Source organism: Triticum urartu, chromosome 3 (genome assembly GCF_003073215.2).
Source record: "Triticum urartu cultivar G1812 chromosome 3, Tu2.1, whole genome shotgun sequence".
Lineage (NCBI taxonomy): Eukaryota > Viridiplantae > Streptophyta > Magnoliopsida > Poales > Poaceae > Triticum > Triticum urartu.
The window spans coordinates 69,945,289-69,961,517 of record NC_053024.1 but is presented as its reverse complement, the minus strand read 5'-3'; the positions used below and the strand labels follow the sequence as shown (position 1 = coordinate 69,961,517).

At 48.0% G+C, this 16,229-nt stretch overlaps 2 protein-coding genes across 3 annotated transcripts; one reads left to right on the top strand and one right to left on the bottom strand.

Annotated features, from left to right (window-relative positions):
- The first annotated feature begins 10,076 nt into the window (after positions 1 to 10,076).
- LOC125542924 lies at positions 10,077 to 11,425 on the top strand. Its single transcript, XM_048706147.1, has one exon. The coding sequence runs from the start codon at positions 10,107 to 10,109 to the stop codon at positions 10,992 to 10,994; it is 888 nt and encodes a 295-aa protein (XP_048562104.1). The 5' UTR covers positions 10,077 to 10,106; the 3' UTR covers positions 10,995 to 11,425.
- A 352-nt stretch (positions 11,426 to 11,777) lies between these two features.
- On the bottom strand, positions 11,778 to 16,172 carry LOC125542922 (transcription factor MYBS3-like). 2 transcript variants are annotated; one of them, XR_007298166.1, is made up of 4 exons: positions 15,689 to 16,172; positions 13,718 to 13,926; positions 12,975 to 13,617; positions 11,778 to 12,059 (listed from the first exon to the last, which is right to left on the bottom strand). XR_007298166.1 is itself a non-coding variant. In XM_048706146.1 (3 exons), the coding sequence occupies exons 1-3, from the start codon at positions 16,011 to 16,013 to the stop codon at positions 13,048 to 13,050; spliced, it is 1,104 nt and encodes a 367-aa protein (XP_048562103.1). In that variant the 5' UTR covers positions 16,014 to 16,172; the 3' UTR covers positions 12,866 to 13,047. The 2 variants fall into 2 exon arrangements, 1 of the variants encoding a protein (XP_048562103.1); XM_048706146.1 differs by lacking the exon at positions 11,778 to 12,059 and having other exon boundaries at positions 12,866 to 13,617.
- Positions 16,173 to 16,229: the final 57 nt, after the last annotated feature.

Sequence of the window (16,229 nt, the reverse complement as noted above, 5' to 3'; positions counted from 1 at the left end):
CAAGAGAGTTAATAGGGTCCAAGCTTGGCTCCACTCGACTAGTCTCCTCTTCAAAGTTCTGGCAGAATTCTGCAAACACGATTCAAGAGTAAGACAGTGGCCCTTCACAGGCTTGGCAAACTGCAAGACAGTCGGGGCAGAGTAATTGCCTTCGAGCAAAACGAACAGCTTCTTGGCAAGTCCACCGAGATAAGCCTCCAGATCTTTTACCTTCCCCGCCAGCTCACCCGCCTTGTCGTGTAGAGCCATCTTCTCCTTCTTCAGTCGACTGGCATCTCGATTAGCTGTCTCGAGAGCAGTTTTCAGTCTAGAATTCTCCTGTTCAAGAGCTCTGACCGAAGCCAATTTCTCCTCTGCGAGCTTCGTTTTGCTCGAGGCCTCCTTCTGTGCCTCTGCAAGGTCTTGGTCCTTCTTCTTCAGAGCTTCCTCCAGTTTATCTGTGGCGCGTCGAGTGGAACCAACATCAAGAATGGACAAGAAAGAAAGGCCACCCATTAAGAATGGAGAACCTCACCAGCCATACCTTTTGCTTCTTCTTGCGCCTTCTTCAAATTCTCCTGAGCAAGCTTCAAGTTAAGGTTGAGCTGGATCTGCTGATTCTCCAACTCAGTATAGCGAGCTACAAGTTCCCAAGATTTCTGTAAAAAGGAAAATCAGTCGACAGACGTCCAAGATAAGTTGCTTCCGAGTAACTAAGAGACAATGATGACGTTTCTAAGACCACAGCCGAATCAAAAACATTCGACAGTAGTCTCGGGGACTACACCCAGTGGGTGCACTCAGCGTGCCCCCACTGGTTCGACCAAAAAAAAAGTCGACTGCCCGCAGTCGACCGGATACAGTTCCACTCGACCTGGTCCGACCAAACCGAGTGAAGAAATACAGCTACAGCAACACAATGTAGAGACTACAGTCGACTGCCAGCAGTCCACCGTAGTCTCGGGGACTACACCCGGTGGGTGCACTTAGCGTGCCCCCACTCGTCCAAGAATTGGAAGACACACCCGGTGGGTGTACAGATGCAGATACAAAAGATCTTCGGAAAAGAGACTCTTCAAACAGCATATCATAACAGACCAAGTGTTGAGTCGACTGACCTGGACGTTGCTCTGAAGAGCCGAACTCGCGTCATAGGCTGCTTGGCTGGCCTCCCGAGCCATCTTCACTCGCTCCATCATGATCCCCGCCTGGCGTATAGCCTCTTTCGCAGCAGCCGCTTGGTCCTCGGGGACGGGGTATGCGGCAAAAAGTGAAGACGGATCCGCAGTCGACGACGAGGGCTGCGCACTCGCCAGAGGAACGGCGAAGGTCACAGAAGCCCGAGTGGTGTCACCACCATCCCGAGCCACGGCCTCGGAGCCGGAGCGGATTGGGAGGTCTTGTCAGTCGACGCCCTCTTGTGCCTCCTCACTCTCAACGGACCGTTGTCGTCGTCATCCGGGAGGTCGATAACATGAGGAGGGGCTACAAAGGAAAAGTTCAATCGACCAGAGTTGCAATAAATGATCAGTCGACTCAATGCAGAACGTCAGTAATCGTACCAGGGTTGGAGGTAACAGCATCCTCCATCTCTTGGTCGTCGTCCTTGGCGGAGACCTCAGAAGTAGCAGCACTGCAAGCCTCGAAAGTCAGTCGGTTGGCTCAATGGGTCGACCAAGGATCCGTCCACGGTCGACAAAGGAAAACAAGTTTTATTATTACCCGGAAATGGTAGGGACAGCTATCTTCATCTTGGGCTGAGCCTTGGGTGGCTTAGATGGCGTCGTGCGTGGGTGCTTGGGAACCTTCCCAGTCGGCGTAGGAGAAGAGGTCCGAGGGCGTTTCGACGACTGCCCAACAGAGGCAGTCGCCTTGCCACGTTCCCGCGCTGGGTCGTGTGTGTGCTTGGACCGCCCCTCTGGGCGGGGGGGTTCGACCTCCTCCTCCTCCTCCTCCTCTTCGCTGGAGTCGACGGCGTCGTCTCCCTCTCCTTCGCCGTCGGACTCCCACTCACCTTGGTCGTCCCCACTCTCACCTCCGCTCGCCTCCCCTTCCTCAGTTGGCTCCTGAGCCCCGTTGGGCGTCGAGTACATCTCGGTGGTCGCCGGGAAAGCAATAGACAAGACGGAAGTCAATCGACCAGCTCAAAGAAGACCAATGCAGAAAACAAGATTTCAGTCGGGAGCATAAAGACATACCTTGTCCACTTCATACGAGTTGTCGAGTGGAGTTACCCTCCTGGCTCCTCGGGGGTTGTCTTTGTTCCCCGTGATGCTCGACAGCCACCCCTCCAGCATATCGTTGGTGACCTCCTCCGGGTGGATCCGAGTGGTGTCATCGAGGCCGGAGTACAACCACATCGGGTGGTCACGGGCCTGGAGCGGTTGGATGCGCCTCTGGAGGAAGACCTCCAGCAGGTCCATCCCAGTCACACCCTCACGGACAAGCTCGACCACTCGACCGTCCAACACTTTGACTTGGGCCCTTTCCTCCGGCGTCACTTTCAGAGAAGTGGGTTTTTCAGCTCGGTCGAGGGAGAAAGGAGGAAGACCAGTCGACTGTCCTGGGGTCGCCTGGTCCTGACAGTAGAACCAGGTCGACTGCCAACCACGGACCGACTCCGGGAAAGTAATGGATGGAAAATAGCTCTTCCCCCTCGCCTGGATCACCAAGCCCCCGCACAACTGGATCACCTGCGTCCTCTCGTCACTCGACTTGGCCTTCTTGACCGATTGAGAACGGCAAGTAAAGATGTGTTTGAAAAGCCCCCAATGGGGGCGGCAACCCAAGAAGGCCTCACACATGGAAATGAAAGCGGCAAGGTATACAATGGAGTTGGGAGTGAAGTGGTGGAGCTGCGCTCCGAAGAAGTTCAAGAAGCTCCGGAAAAAAGGATGGGGCGGCAGAGAAAACCCTCGGTCGATGTGGGTGGCTAGGAGCACGCACTCACCGTCGCGGGGTTGAGGTTCGATCTCTTCCCCCGGAAGACGCGCGGCTTGGTGGGGAATGACTCCCCCCTCGACCATGTCATCGAGATCCTCTTGCCGGAGCACCGACGGCATCCAGTCGCCCTGGATCCAACCTTTGGGCAGAGCGGTCCTAGAGGAAGATCCGCCCCGAGCTGACCTCTTCCCTTTCCCCGCCGCCGCCGCCTTCTTCGCGTGCTCCAGAGCGGAGATCTTGCTCTTCGTCATCGTTGCCGGCGAAGTCTCGCACGGGCCTGCTGCGCTAGGGCGGGAACGGAGGTGGCGGAAGGACTTGCGAAGGGAGAGAGGCAGAAGAAAGGAGGAGAAGAGAGCGCACTGCTTGGAAACCCCGAGCCGGTGATTTATAAGGGACCGCTTCCGAGTGGCTGACTGGTAGGCCCAGGCTATCCAGTCAGATCCCGCAGCAGACGCGCGCGCAGTACATGGCGAAAAAGGCGACGCGAGGATCGAGGAGCTTCCACTTTATCGCTTCCGATTACTACGGCCGCTCCCGTCCCGCGCGCTTCCCAAAATCCGAATCCCGCGACATCCGCGGGCCACAGAACAACTTGTCAAAACAGAAGACCCCGATCGCGTCGGCGCTCAGTATGTCACAAGCGAAGAAATTCACTCGACGAAAGGCCTGGAATGGATCAAGGCGACTGAAAAAGGTTGGCAACGTCATCCGTGACGATTGACCCAAAACAAGGCGCTCACGTAGCCCAAAGAACCAGTCGGAAAGATCTCCAACTTTTTCCCCACTCTAACCTCGATCCATTCGAGGGCTAATGATGAAGACATGTACCTAGGGTAGGGGCACGGACCTGTCCAAGGAGCCCCACCCTAGGACATCCCTAGGAGAAGTCACCTTTCAATCGACTTGAAGGTATCCCACTCGACGGACTCAAGACACTCGACCAGAAAGCTATCACTCGACCATGAAGCCAACCACTCGACCGCCAAGAGACCCATAGTCACTCCGCAGGCAAACGGTCAGCTGTTAAGCAGTCTTTATGGTCATTATAGCGCTTTATTAGGGGCGTTACCAGTAACGCCCAACCTTGAATGTACCTTAAACCCTGCATTACTGAGGGCAGGAGGGGGCCGGTGAACTCTATATAAGCCACCCCCCTCTTCAGTATGAAGGGTTCGCACCCCTGTTATTCACACGCCAGTAATCCAGTCGACCGCCTCCGGGCACCGAGACGTAGGGCTGTTACTTCCTCCGCGAAGGGCCTGAACTCGTACATCTTGGTGTGTTTACAACTTCCCAATAGCTGAGATCTAGCCTCTCCATACATACCCCCCCTACATCACTGTCAGAGTTAGAACCACGACACAATCTGCTGTCGCCATTGCTCGGTCAAGTCTGACCCTACAAGTGGCACCATTCTGCACTTTACGTTCGAAAGTCCAGTCAAAACCTATGTATCCCAAGTCACACAACTGACATACATCGACCACCTCTCTGAATGCATTTATTTGTCCCACATCCCACTCATTCGGGCCAAACTGCTCTTCCCTTCGCAAAACCTCATTGAAGTCTCCGATACACAGCCACGGAAGATCACTATCTGCCTTCAAAAATCGCATCATATCCCAGGTTTTATATCGCATGCTCCTATTCGCCTCCCCATACCAACAAGTTAGGCGCCATGGATCTTTGCCATTCTCCTTAACCTCCATATCTATATGATATTTAGAGAAATTCCTTAGTTCCAGCACCAAAGGCCGCTTCCAATACATACACAGACCACCACTTCTCCCCGAGCTGCCCACTCCGTAAGCATTGTCATACCCTAAAGTTCTTGCCAAACCCTCCATGCGATTCTTTGCAATCTGCGTTTCCACAACACAAAGGATCGCTGGCGCACTCTCCCGCGTAAGGTCGCGCAACTCATTAATTGTTGCGGGGTCGCCTAACCTGCGACAGTTCCAACATAGGATCGACATTAGGTCCGGCGGTCCTCCTTGAGGGAGGCCGCCGATGTTGCCAAGTCTTGTTCTGAATCTTTTTCCGCTCCCAGACTGCTCGCTTCTGCCTTTGCTCCCAAATAAGCATACAACTGACTAATCTCGACATCATACATAGACACATACAGACTTTTCACTTCAACATAAGTACGTGCCTCAGCCTTCCACGTTCCACCAGGATCCCCATTGCCGGGACACAAGAATTTCCGCATGTGCAAAAACGAATGCAACTGGCTAATCTCGATAGCATATATAAGCACAGGCAAGCTTCTCTCTTCACCAGGAGTACATGTCTCAGCCAGCCAACAAGAGATTCCGGCGGCTGATCCTTACACGCAGCCACACCTCCGATCATAACTTCTTTCCGCGGATGATGCCATGGTGATCCGTGCCTCGCTTTATGCGGATCATGCTGTCGTGTTCCTTCCGCCCATTAAAGCTGACGTCGATTTTTTCACGGACTCCCTTGCGGTGTTTGGAGAGGTCACAGGTTTGACCACGAACTGCTCTAAAAGTTTGGTTGCTCCGGTTCGGTGTGGAAACTTAGACCTTGGTGATATCCTGCATTCCTTTCTGGCCAGCTGCTCATCATTCCCCATGAAATACCTTGGTTTGCCTCTATCGGTTAAAGGTCTGAAGCGCATCCACTTCCAGCCGCTTGAAGATAAGATCGCTACCCAGCTCACCCCTTGGCTTGGCAAACTAATGGCTGCTCCGGGCAGAGCGGTACTGGTCAAGTCGGTCATCACAGCCATTGCCATTTATTACATGACGGCGCTAAATCTTCCAGTTCAGGTCATGAAAAAGATTGATTCCCTTCGACGAGCTTTCCTATGGGCTGGGTGTGATAAGGTCACTGGTGGCAATTGCAAGATCAATTGGGAGCAGGTGTGCAAGTCTAAGGCTCATGGTGGCCTAGGTATTTTGAATCTGGACAAATTTGCTACAACCCTTAGAATCCGCTGGCTTTGGGCAGAGTGGGTGGATCCGGTTAAGCCTTGGGTTTATCCGGGAAACCCATGTGATGAAAATGATAAAGATATCTTCGCGGCGGCCACCAAGGTGTTCGTTGGGGATGGCCTTCGTGCCTCTTTCTGGGAATCTGCATGGCTAGATGGGATCAGGCCCAAAGACATTGCACCACATATTTTCGAAATATCAAAGAAAAGGGGTTGTTCGGTCCACAAGGCTTTGCAGGACAACTTTTGGGTCTCCAAGGTGAATACCGGTGAAATCACCAACGTCAGTCATCTTACTGAGTTCGTCAACCTTTGGGGAAAGATTTCACATGTTCATCTCCGTCTGGATGTGCCAGATTCTATTACCTGGAAGCTCACTAAGGATGGACTTTATTCGGCGGCGATGGCCTACAAAGCTCAGTTCCTTGGTTTGGTCGACACAGCAATGCCTTTGATGGTGTGGAAAAACTGGGCTCCCCCAAATGCAAGTTCTTCGCCTGGCTCGTTATCAATAACAGGATTTGGACGGCGGATAGGCTACATCGCCGGGGATGGCCAAACTGCCACCTTTGCCCCCTATGTAAGCAAGTTCAAGAGTCGGCTGCACACCTCCTATTCCAATGCCGCTACACCGTCAGAGTTTGGGGGATGATTAAGACTTGGCTTGGCCTTGTTGATGTGCAGCCTGCATGTTGATGTGCAGCCTGCAGATTGGTGCTGTAGTTCGTCCAAGGATGGTGGCAACTCAATGCCTGTAGCATCTCGCAATCTCGGAGGGCGCTCATCTCTTTATGATGCTTATCTCGTGGAAATCTGAAAGGAGAGAAATGCTCGTGTCTTCCGCACACGCGGTGCGGTGGGGTTATTGTTGCTAAATCAAAGAGGAGGCTTCCATGTGGTGCTGCAGGGCAAATTTTTTGAGTAATGTAATGCCGCGAGAGTATGCTTTGTAAATTCGGCTTGGGCCAAACCTCTATTTCTTCTTATCAATGAAAATGGCAAATTTTTTGCCTTATTTCAAAAAAAGTGCCTTATTTCAAAAAAAAGAACTTCTTTCCGCATGCCCAGACGACGCTTCGTCGCTACCAGGTATTCCTTCCCCGTTCCAGAGGCCGAGCTCGAACCTCCAGCTTTGGTGCTCCACAACATCCGATCCCATCTGGGACGAAACCAACACCCTAGACGCCCTCGCACAAGGCCATCGAAACCATAACGCCAAGGCCGGGGAGCCCGAACGAACGTCATCGGCGGCGAAGGGGACAAGGGACAAAGGACTCAACGCCGGCGGAGTAGGTAAACCCTAGTCGCCTCGCCTTGCTTACTGTGCATGAGCTGTTGTTCCCGTGGTTCAGCCGGCCCATGTCGCTCGTCATGTGGGAGCTTGCACGCTTGTGAAATAAAAAAGAAAATGTACGATTTGGAGCAAGCCCTGGCTTGGATCGCCTCGTAAACGGGCCTGGTGGGTCACCGCTCGTGAGCAGTAGCAGCCGTGAGTTTGGAGCTTGCACGCTGTTAGTTTTCCGGAAAAAAATGTTTGTGGTCATATTTTCAAAACATAGAATTTCTTAGAATAAATAATCCCCACCAAAACAATGTTGTGATGACATCTCCAATGCAAAACCCTATAGTACAAAAGTAAAAGATCAGGACCGTTAATACAACCTGTAAGACTTGACCAGGAAGGCTCCTTCCATGGGCAGTGTTGTTTTGGCCCTGGGGAGCATATGCTCCCGGATGAACAGTAAACTTAAACAAATAGTAAATAAATTTTAAGAATTCTAATTTTTTATGTAGATGTTCATGATAGTGTAAAAATGTGCTTGACAATTTTCATGCGAAACGGTGTAACATTTGGAGGTAACATTCGAATGTTTGAAAAAAAAATCACAGGTCAATATGTTTAAGCTTTCGCCCTAAAAATTTAGGGATAGCATTTGGGTGTGACAATAAACACATGTATTCTTAAAAAGTAACAATTACAAAATACATTTTTGGCGAGTAGGAGCATTTGCTCCCTAGAGCCAAATTGGGCTTTTGTTTCCTGGGAGCTCCTATTCCACGCTTTATGAGCGAATAACCCCTATAGTGCGCTGTGGGCCAGCAGCCCATCTAGCGTTCAGTGATTTTTTTACTTCAGTTGGTTTTTCATCCACCTTTTTTTTTGTTTCGGTTGGTATTTTCTTAGGAAATTTTTAATATTAAAAGATACATGAACGAATTTTTTTTGTGGATTTAAATAATACAAAACACAATTACAAATTTGTCACATAAATTTTAAACAGCATAAAAACTAATTTAAATGCTCATGAATTTAAATAATGTCATGGATTCAAAAAATTGAAAAACTTCAAAAATTCATAAAAGTACACAATATTCGGAATCATTTTTAAAATATTTATTTAAAAAATTATACATAATGTAAAAATGAAAACAAAGAAAATGAGAAAACAAAAAAGAAAAAGAACAAACATTAGCCGATATGCGAAATCAAACACGCACCCAAACCCTAACCAAACAAATCCAAACTAGGGGGGAAAAGGTGATGGGGAGCCGCGGCGTACAAGCGCCATCGTCGATCGGTGCCTGCGGAGTAAAAACGTATTACTAGAATGACCTGGGGCGAGGACAATCCGATCGAAGGAAGAAAAGAGAAGAGGCCGGGATGGAGAGCGGTAGCGCGCGGGCCGTCCCGCCGTCGAAGTCCTCCGAGAGGAGAGTAACCTTCGGCGACGAAGATTCAACCGAAGAGAAGAGAAGAAAGATCGAGAGCGGCAGCGCGCGAGCCGTCGCGTCGGCGGGGGCTCCGCGGAGCAGAGTGCCCTCGGGTGAGGACGGGCGCCCGCTCGACAGCGTGATGCGCGCCAGCCTCATTCGCCACTTGAAGCATGGCGACGGCTCTATCTTCAGAAGCAACGGTTATTGGACCAAAGTTTATCGTCTCCAAGATACCAGCGAGAGTACGTACGTAATTTTTTTCATCTTATGATTGCTGAATGGCTCCAATGTAGGAGGTTGGCTCCCGGTTTCCTTAAACTTTCTGTATGTACTAGGAGACCACTAAGGTTTCACTTCATGATTTAGTTTACACCTTACAACCAGCAACAACTCAAATATTTGTTTCAGTAAAAAACCAAAGACACACCCTCTGCATTTTGCAAGATTTTGGCAAAATCCTAAAAGCACCTCTTTTATCCTGTGGCCAAAATCATAAGATGTGTATAAAAAGTTAAATGTTTATATATATGTTTGATCAGGTTTATAGAAAATTATATCCACAGCTATGATATACAGTATCAAATAACTGAATGTGAAAATATATGGTAAATCTAGTGATACTATTTTAGTGTTACAGTTCTTGATATTTTACTCTCTATAAACTTGGTCACTTGGTCAATCACAGATAAGTTTGACTTCTCTGAAAATTAACGAACGGATGGTATTTAAAGTAGAGGTGCTATATGATCTAAAAAGATGGCTAAGAGCATCTACAAGCACTGTTTCTGTTGATTAGAAAACCCACAGCCACCTATCGATCGAAGTAGGGATGCTATATGATTTCAAGAAATGGCGCTACTGAGCATTTGTAATCACTTGTTCTGTTTATTATAGACCATTTAAACGCATGGATCCTCATGATTGCATTGTATTTCTTTTTTTATTTAGCTTGCCTATTATTAAATCAAGATTGTCTTTTTGGATGAGTAGGAGGATCTAACCCCATTTTAATCAATCTCGACCCACTGTTTTCAAATTTTGTATTGCTTGTCCTAAAGAGGCCACGTGATTCACAGTTTCTAGATTAAAAAGACTGTGCAGCTTTATTTAAGAAAGCTCTTGCATTTATATATTCTGCACAAATGTTTGAACTTTCTCATTCTCATGAAAGACAAATAATGCTCCAAATATTTAGTTTCCTCTGATTTTCTCTAGTCATCAATTTATTTTGTGACCGGACCACAGAAATATATATGCACAGTTAGTGCAAACTGTGATTGATATGTTTTTAACCTAAACTTCAGGATATCGATAATATTGCGTTGATAATTTGTAAGCTTAATATTATCATAATTCTGTTTTGATTCCACTTTCTAGCCTTGCTTGCATCAATCTATGTATCCTGCCACTCGTTCTCTTCATCTCCTTTTAATTGAAATTTTGGGGTTAACAATTTTTATAATCTACTGCATGTACAATTCCCATTGCTTCTCAATCAGCTTGTCTGGAGCCAATGATGATGACCGAGCCATTAGCCTCCTGCATGCCTGACAGGATGGTTTGTGAAAGGCAACATTTTCGCACCATGCTGCAGATATTCTCCCTGAAGCTAGCTTACACTTCTTCACATGTTACTGGCCCGGTCCAGTTGTACGGATACGTGGCTGTCAGGGATCTTTTGAACCCTATGCGTAACTACATCTTCAACCGCACAAGGGATGATCCTTTCGTCGTGGAGCATGACGGCCTTATCCGAATGTCCGGCCCTAAGAGGGGCATCAGAATGGGGGCTCCCGTGCTGATTGAGTTCGACATGAAGGTCAAGAGAGGAGTCGGAGAAGCAGAAGATGATTTACAGCTAGTCGATTGCGTTGCCTGCCTCAACGACATAACCTCGAGACATGCTACGAAGAACAGAAGACGGATCGATGGCGATTGCGGGGCGGTGGACATAGCCTATGCGCTTCTGAGGGGCGCCGCGGAGGCCACCGTGCAGGTTGGGATATCAGAGCTGGCACAGGACAGTGGCTTGATAAGGCTGAACGCAGCATTGTTTTACACCAAGGAGTTGAGCGCGCAGATCCAGCTGTTTGACGGAGTTGTCGCCGCCGAGGCGACTGAGCTTTGCAGGACTGTGCTTGCCGTGGCGAAGGGAGGTCAGTTGCTTGTATCGTTGATGCTCGATCAGACTGGTGGCTCGGGTGATTGCGCTTTCAGTCGTAGCTGCACCTTCCCTGTTCAAAAGCATGGAAACCATGTCTCCGTTTTCAAGCTTGGGCTGGCCGCTGTAGAGGTGAAGGTAACCTGGTCGACTCTGGACATCCCCGGAAGCCTTTTGGGTCCAAATTGCTTCCAGTGGGAGTTCATGGCAGCTGAGGACGTTGAGTATGAAGGTGACTGAATAGCACTTTCTCTTGATGGGGTGTCATCACTCCTAACTACTTAAGTATTATAGGATGTTTGTTATCTGGATGTCTATGTCATTTCTGAATGCCTATGTGTATGTGAAATAGCCGCGCTTTGTGGTTTGCTGGTACCTCTGCTCAAGTTTGTTTGTGTTTGATTTTCTAATGCTCAAGTATTGTCATTATACTGGGGACATGTTCAGACTTGGTAGTAGCAAATATAATTCCCCTGCAAGTGCATCCATAAGACACATGACATCTGGATTATTATTTTTGTATGCGTTTCGACACTCTGTCCTGATGCAATTCTTGCCTTAATGTTGGCTTGCCACTAGCTGGGGCAGCCTGATTTACCGTTGTGTGAGTTCTTGTGGGCATCACTGGACACTTTGACAGCCCTTCTCTTGCTGGTGCCTGGTGGGCAGAAACAACAAAAATCTGAGTAAATTGTACCGAACGACAACAATTGTGTCACTATTTTACAGAACCATGACTTGTGTGGATGCCAATTTGCACAAAACAGCAACTTTTGTGCTGAAGTCAAGTCACTAACTGCACGGTTAATAGCGGAACTGACGAGGCTGAACCACATATCAGTGCCAATCCATCTAGAACCTGGCATGTGGGCCAGCTTTGTCAAATTAGCTGCCTGGTTAATGAATTTGCCACAAAAGTTGTAATAATTTTACTGAAGCTGACAGTACAAAATTTGTGGTAATGTGAAACTGGTGACTCAATTCTTACGGTTATGTGCAATTCACTCTTTCTTGGGAACACCCGCGCCCGTTTCAAATCGGCGCAAGGAAAACGTTCTTGCTTTTCGGCATGAGTGGACGACATGGCACAAGTTGGTGACTGAGTCGGCAGTCAGCATTTCAGCCACTCGTAGCTGCACGCCTCTGTTCCATGTACTCAGCCGTGCCCTCGATTGCGTTTGCATGAGCACCTTCTATACTTCGTTCGATTTGGCACAAATTCTTGCCTTCTTGCTTCATTACTGAGAAATGAGTCCCTGACCCGGGTTGCACTGCGGCATGTTCCCCTTCATCTTCTGGAGTGACCTGTGGCATCCATATCAAACATAATGGAGCATAAGTGGCTTCCTTTGAGAATAAAGATTAATTATTGGTATATCAGTAAGCAAGAGACGCGGCTAACGGATAGCAGCAGAGGACACAATTGCACATGAGACAGGCGTTCCAGACATTTAACGTTCTGCAAATAGGCTATCAAGAAGACGATATCAAGTCAAACACAATGATTGGCATTCGCTTAATACTTCAGCTCGAATTTTTGCAAGACTAAAATTGAGCAAATAGATGTTTCTTCAAAACAATGCGACAAACCAAAGGAATACTGCTGCCGATCTGGTGCTTCAGTTTTCTCCATCTCAGCTTATTTTTTAGTGAAAATCGGCATGAGAACTGACATTTTAGTGCTAAAAAATAGGAAGAGAGGGTAAAGCCCTCCCTCCTGAGGATCGAGTTTACAAAGACACAAAGACGAATGCAGAAAAGGAACAGAAAAACTGCAAAATCTCCATCCTTTGGTAATTAAAAGCTAATATACCAACAACCCAGTTTCAAAAAAAGAAGGCCAAGGAATTTAACAGTCTACAAAAACATATATACCAACAACCTACATAAATCATTCTATTAGCTTTATGTTTCAAGCAGATCTGTCAAATTTCAAAAGAAAACAGAGGAATATAAAAAAATATTAGTACACCCACATAGATATGTAAATTTGTAGACTGAAAGAAGTCATATGTCTAATTATAAAGTTTGCATACAAAAATCTCCAAAGTAGTGAAGGTGTATCCGTAAAGGTAGCAATAGTGTGAGTTTACTGACAGGCATATAGGATATTTTCATTGACATGTGTACCTCTACCTTTATTAATGAAAAAATAAATAAGATGGTGATACATTAGCTTAGAAGCTGTTACGGTACAAAAGTACAAGCGCAGGAGCTTACGCAACATTATAGAGTATCAGGACCATTAATACAATCTGTAAGACTTGACCAGGAAGGCCCATTCCATGACTCTTCAAACTGCATGGATTGGGCTGTTGTTTCCCTGACTAAGGTCAGTTCTAGTCATTGGTGGGCTCACATGAAAAGCTGATTGTCTTGTATTTGTCGGCCCGGTAAGCTGAAGGGAAAGAGCGGAAGGCTCCATTGAGCCAGAGGTACCCCCACCAATGCTGAGCTTGGACATACTGACAACCTCATCCGCCTTAATTGCCTCCTTTAAATTCACAGGAGTGGGCTTTAGGACTTCATGGCTTGCATTTGCTGCTTCCACATTAGAAACGTTCGCAGGCCAAAGTGTTAGTGGAACAGGGAGCAATGAAGGGTAGAACGCTGGAACTGTCGAGACAGATGCGGCCTTGAACGATACACCATTGTTCATCTCCAAATCTGGTGCTTCCAATGAAGGCCCTCCGTATTCAGATTCCTCGTGCTGCCTTAGTTGCAAAGTTGGCAGATCTTTATCACACTCTGCTTCCTTCTGTCGCCCAAGATGAAACAGCGACAGTTTATTTGAACTACTTGTTTCATCTTGAGTGCTGCAGAGCGTAAACTCTTCCGCGCCATCGGGGGACTCATCCATTGGCTTCAGGTTGAAGAGGAAAGCACAAGTATCAGCAGGTAGTTTAACATATGTGGAGAAGGCAGACAATCTCTGTTATTATGTACAACAAAAAGTTGCATACCATTTCCGGGACCATGTCAAACAAGCTTGACCTCCTCTTCCGTCTTGAGAAGTTTGTCTGTCTAATGAAGTACTTCTGGGCGTGGCTGGCCACCTGAGTTGGGGTCCTTGAGACCACAAAACTACGAGATATCCCACGCCAGTCTCCTTTGCCAAGCTTCTGCAGACCCAGTAGAAACAACCTATGCTCTTCTTCAGTCCAAGGTGTACCTGAAGCACAAATAGGTCTATGATTGGAAGCTGCACTCACAATAATAACATAGCGAAGCAGACTTGCCCATGTACATTTCAAAAAGGAAAAATCATCATTGCTATCTGAACCTGATGTAAACCACGAGCTTTTGGCTTTGTTACCTTAAAAAAAAGGTCAGTTCAGAAAACCATTGTGTCTGGCCTCAGCTTTCTACGCAGTCGGTCACAAAGTTCATGCACATTCCACACCACCACAAGGTCCAAAATGTGAAACAGACCGAAAGAACCATTCTAGCTTTTCTGAATGACTAAAGCAGAAAAGAAATTGTTGCCTACTTAATCTGTACTCCCTCCGTAAACAAATATAAGAGCATTTACATCACTACTTTAGTGATCTAAACGGTCTTATATTTCTTTACAGAGGGAGTATCTCAGTCCCCCTAAGTCTCCCTGATTCAATATGAGTGATTCCAGTGGAAAGTTCTACAGTATATCAACTAAGATGTTGCCCCATGTAAAACAAGGGCACTCCATCATAAGTATTTTCCTAATGTTTGTAGCGGCATATTTCAATTAATTTTAGAACCATTAGCACAGAAGACTTAAGACCAAAATACAATATCACAAAAGGAAAAGGAAAGCTGACATCTAACACTCTAACAGACCTACCTTAGTCTATAAGCAACTAAAAGGGCACTTGGCTCCTACAGTCCCTTTGAAGCCAAGTGCCAACAATAAAGTACCCCAGGGCGGGAGTACAATCATGCAATAAAATAGCATATCACTGCAAACATCTAGGACTGGTCAAACCAGCTGGAAATTAATATGGCTAGATTCTTTTAGGATCAGGTGATTAAATAAAGGTCAAAGAGACATCAGGGCGGGACTTGTGGGGCTCTTTATTCGTGGCCAGTCACTGTCGCTCCGCAATGTGATCCACACAGGCCCGGTGTGTGATGCACATGTGCATCTAACTTAATCAGGTGAGAAAAGATATGGAGGTAGTACGTTTGTGTTGATTTGTGTCGGCTATTCTGGACGGTTCATAAATATCGCATGGTAACAATGGTATCAGCAGGCAAACAAACAAATTCTAAGCATGTGTTCAAATTATTGACACCCACTCAAAATAATTGCTTATAGGAAGCACGAAAAATAGAAAAGTTTTGGAACGCTTGTTGGTTTCTTCAATGGGACTGGGACTCGGCACGCTTTGATATTTAAAGGAGGTTTGCTTATCATTGGGATGGCATCTTGGTTGCATATGAATCTCCGGAGAAGCGAAAGTATACGAGGAACTAAAAAGAAGGGATGAACCCACAAAATTCTGTTTTCTCTCGTAGTACACGAGATGCGGTGCCTGAAGCAATTTTGTACTACAGAATTTGAAGAAAGCTAACTCAATAATTAGAGATTAAAAACACTGAATGATGGGGGGAGACGACAAGAAAATCGTCTCTTTCCTCTCCTAGCTGCGGGTTTTATTTTTATTTTATTCATTCATACCGCTAAGGCTAAGCGCTGCATGAGGCGCCGCGGTAGGTAGATGCACCTGAAGGCGATGAGTTAACCAGAAGCAAACAGATGCGGAGACGGTACGGGGCGCTAATGGCGGAAACAAAGACGCCATTTTCCTCGGTCGCTCACGGAGGTAATTCGCCGGGGAGAAGAGAGGGAATGTTCTACCGCCCAGCCAATCATTTCACTCATCGAACGGGAGGATGATAGGCAAGATACGAGCAAAGAAGGCATTGAGGGAAGATCTTATTCTTAGTGGTACCTTTCTTGCGCTCGGCCCGGCCATTGGTCGAGCAGGAGGCGTGCATGGGGTCGTCGGAGACGTACCCGGGCGCGCCCTCGCCGCCTCCCCTGGCGGCGCCGCCCCCCGGCCCCACGGCCGGCGACGAGCCCCCGGACCCGCCGCCGCCGAGCGACGACGCGATGCAGCTCATGCTCGCGCTCTTCTTCATCGCGGCCACCGGCGGCGACGTGAGGTGCACGCCGAACAGCCTCACGCCGCCTCCGCCGCCGCCAGCGCCGGAGCGGGCGGGGCAGGTCCGCGCGTTGTGGCCGTTGTTGCTGCAGTGCGAGCACCGCCTCGTCATCCCCACCGCCGGCGAGGCGTCACGGCCCCGGCACCGCGCGTGTTCGTGCGTGCGTGCGTGCGTGCGTACGAGGAGCGCTGGGAGCCAAAGGAAGCGTAGCGCCAGATGTGTCGCCGTGCGCGTTCAGTTCGTTCCCTCCTTCCCTCTCTCTCTCTCTCTCTCTCCGGAGGGAGGGGAGGGGTGGTGATATTTTTGGGTATTTATTGAGAGAGGTAA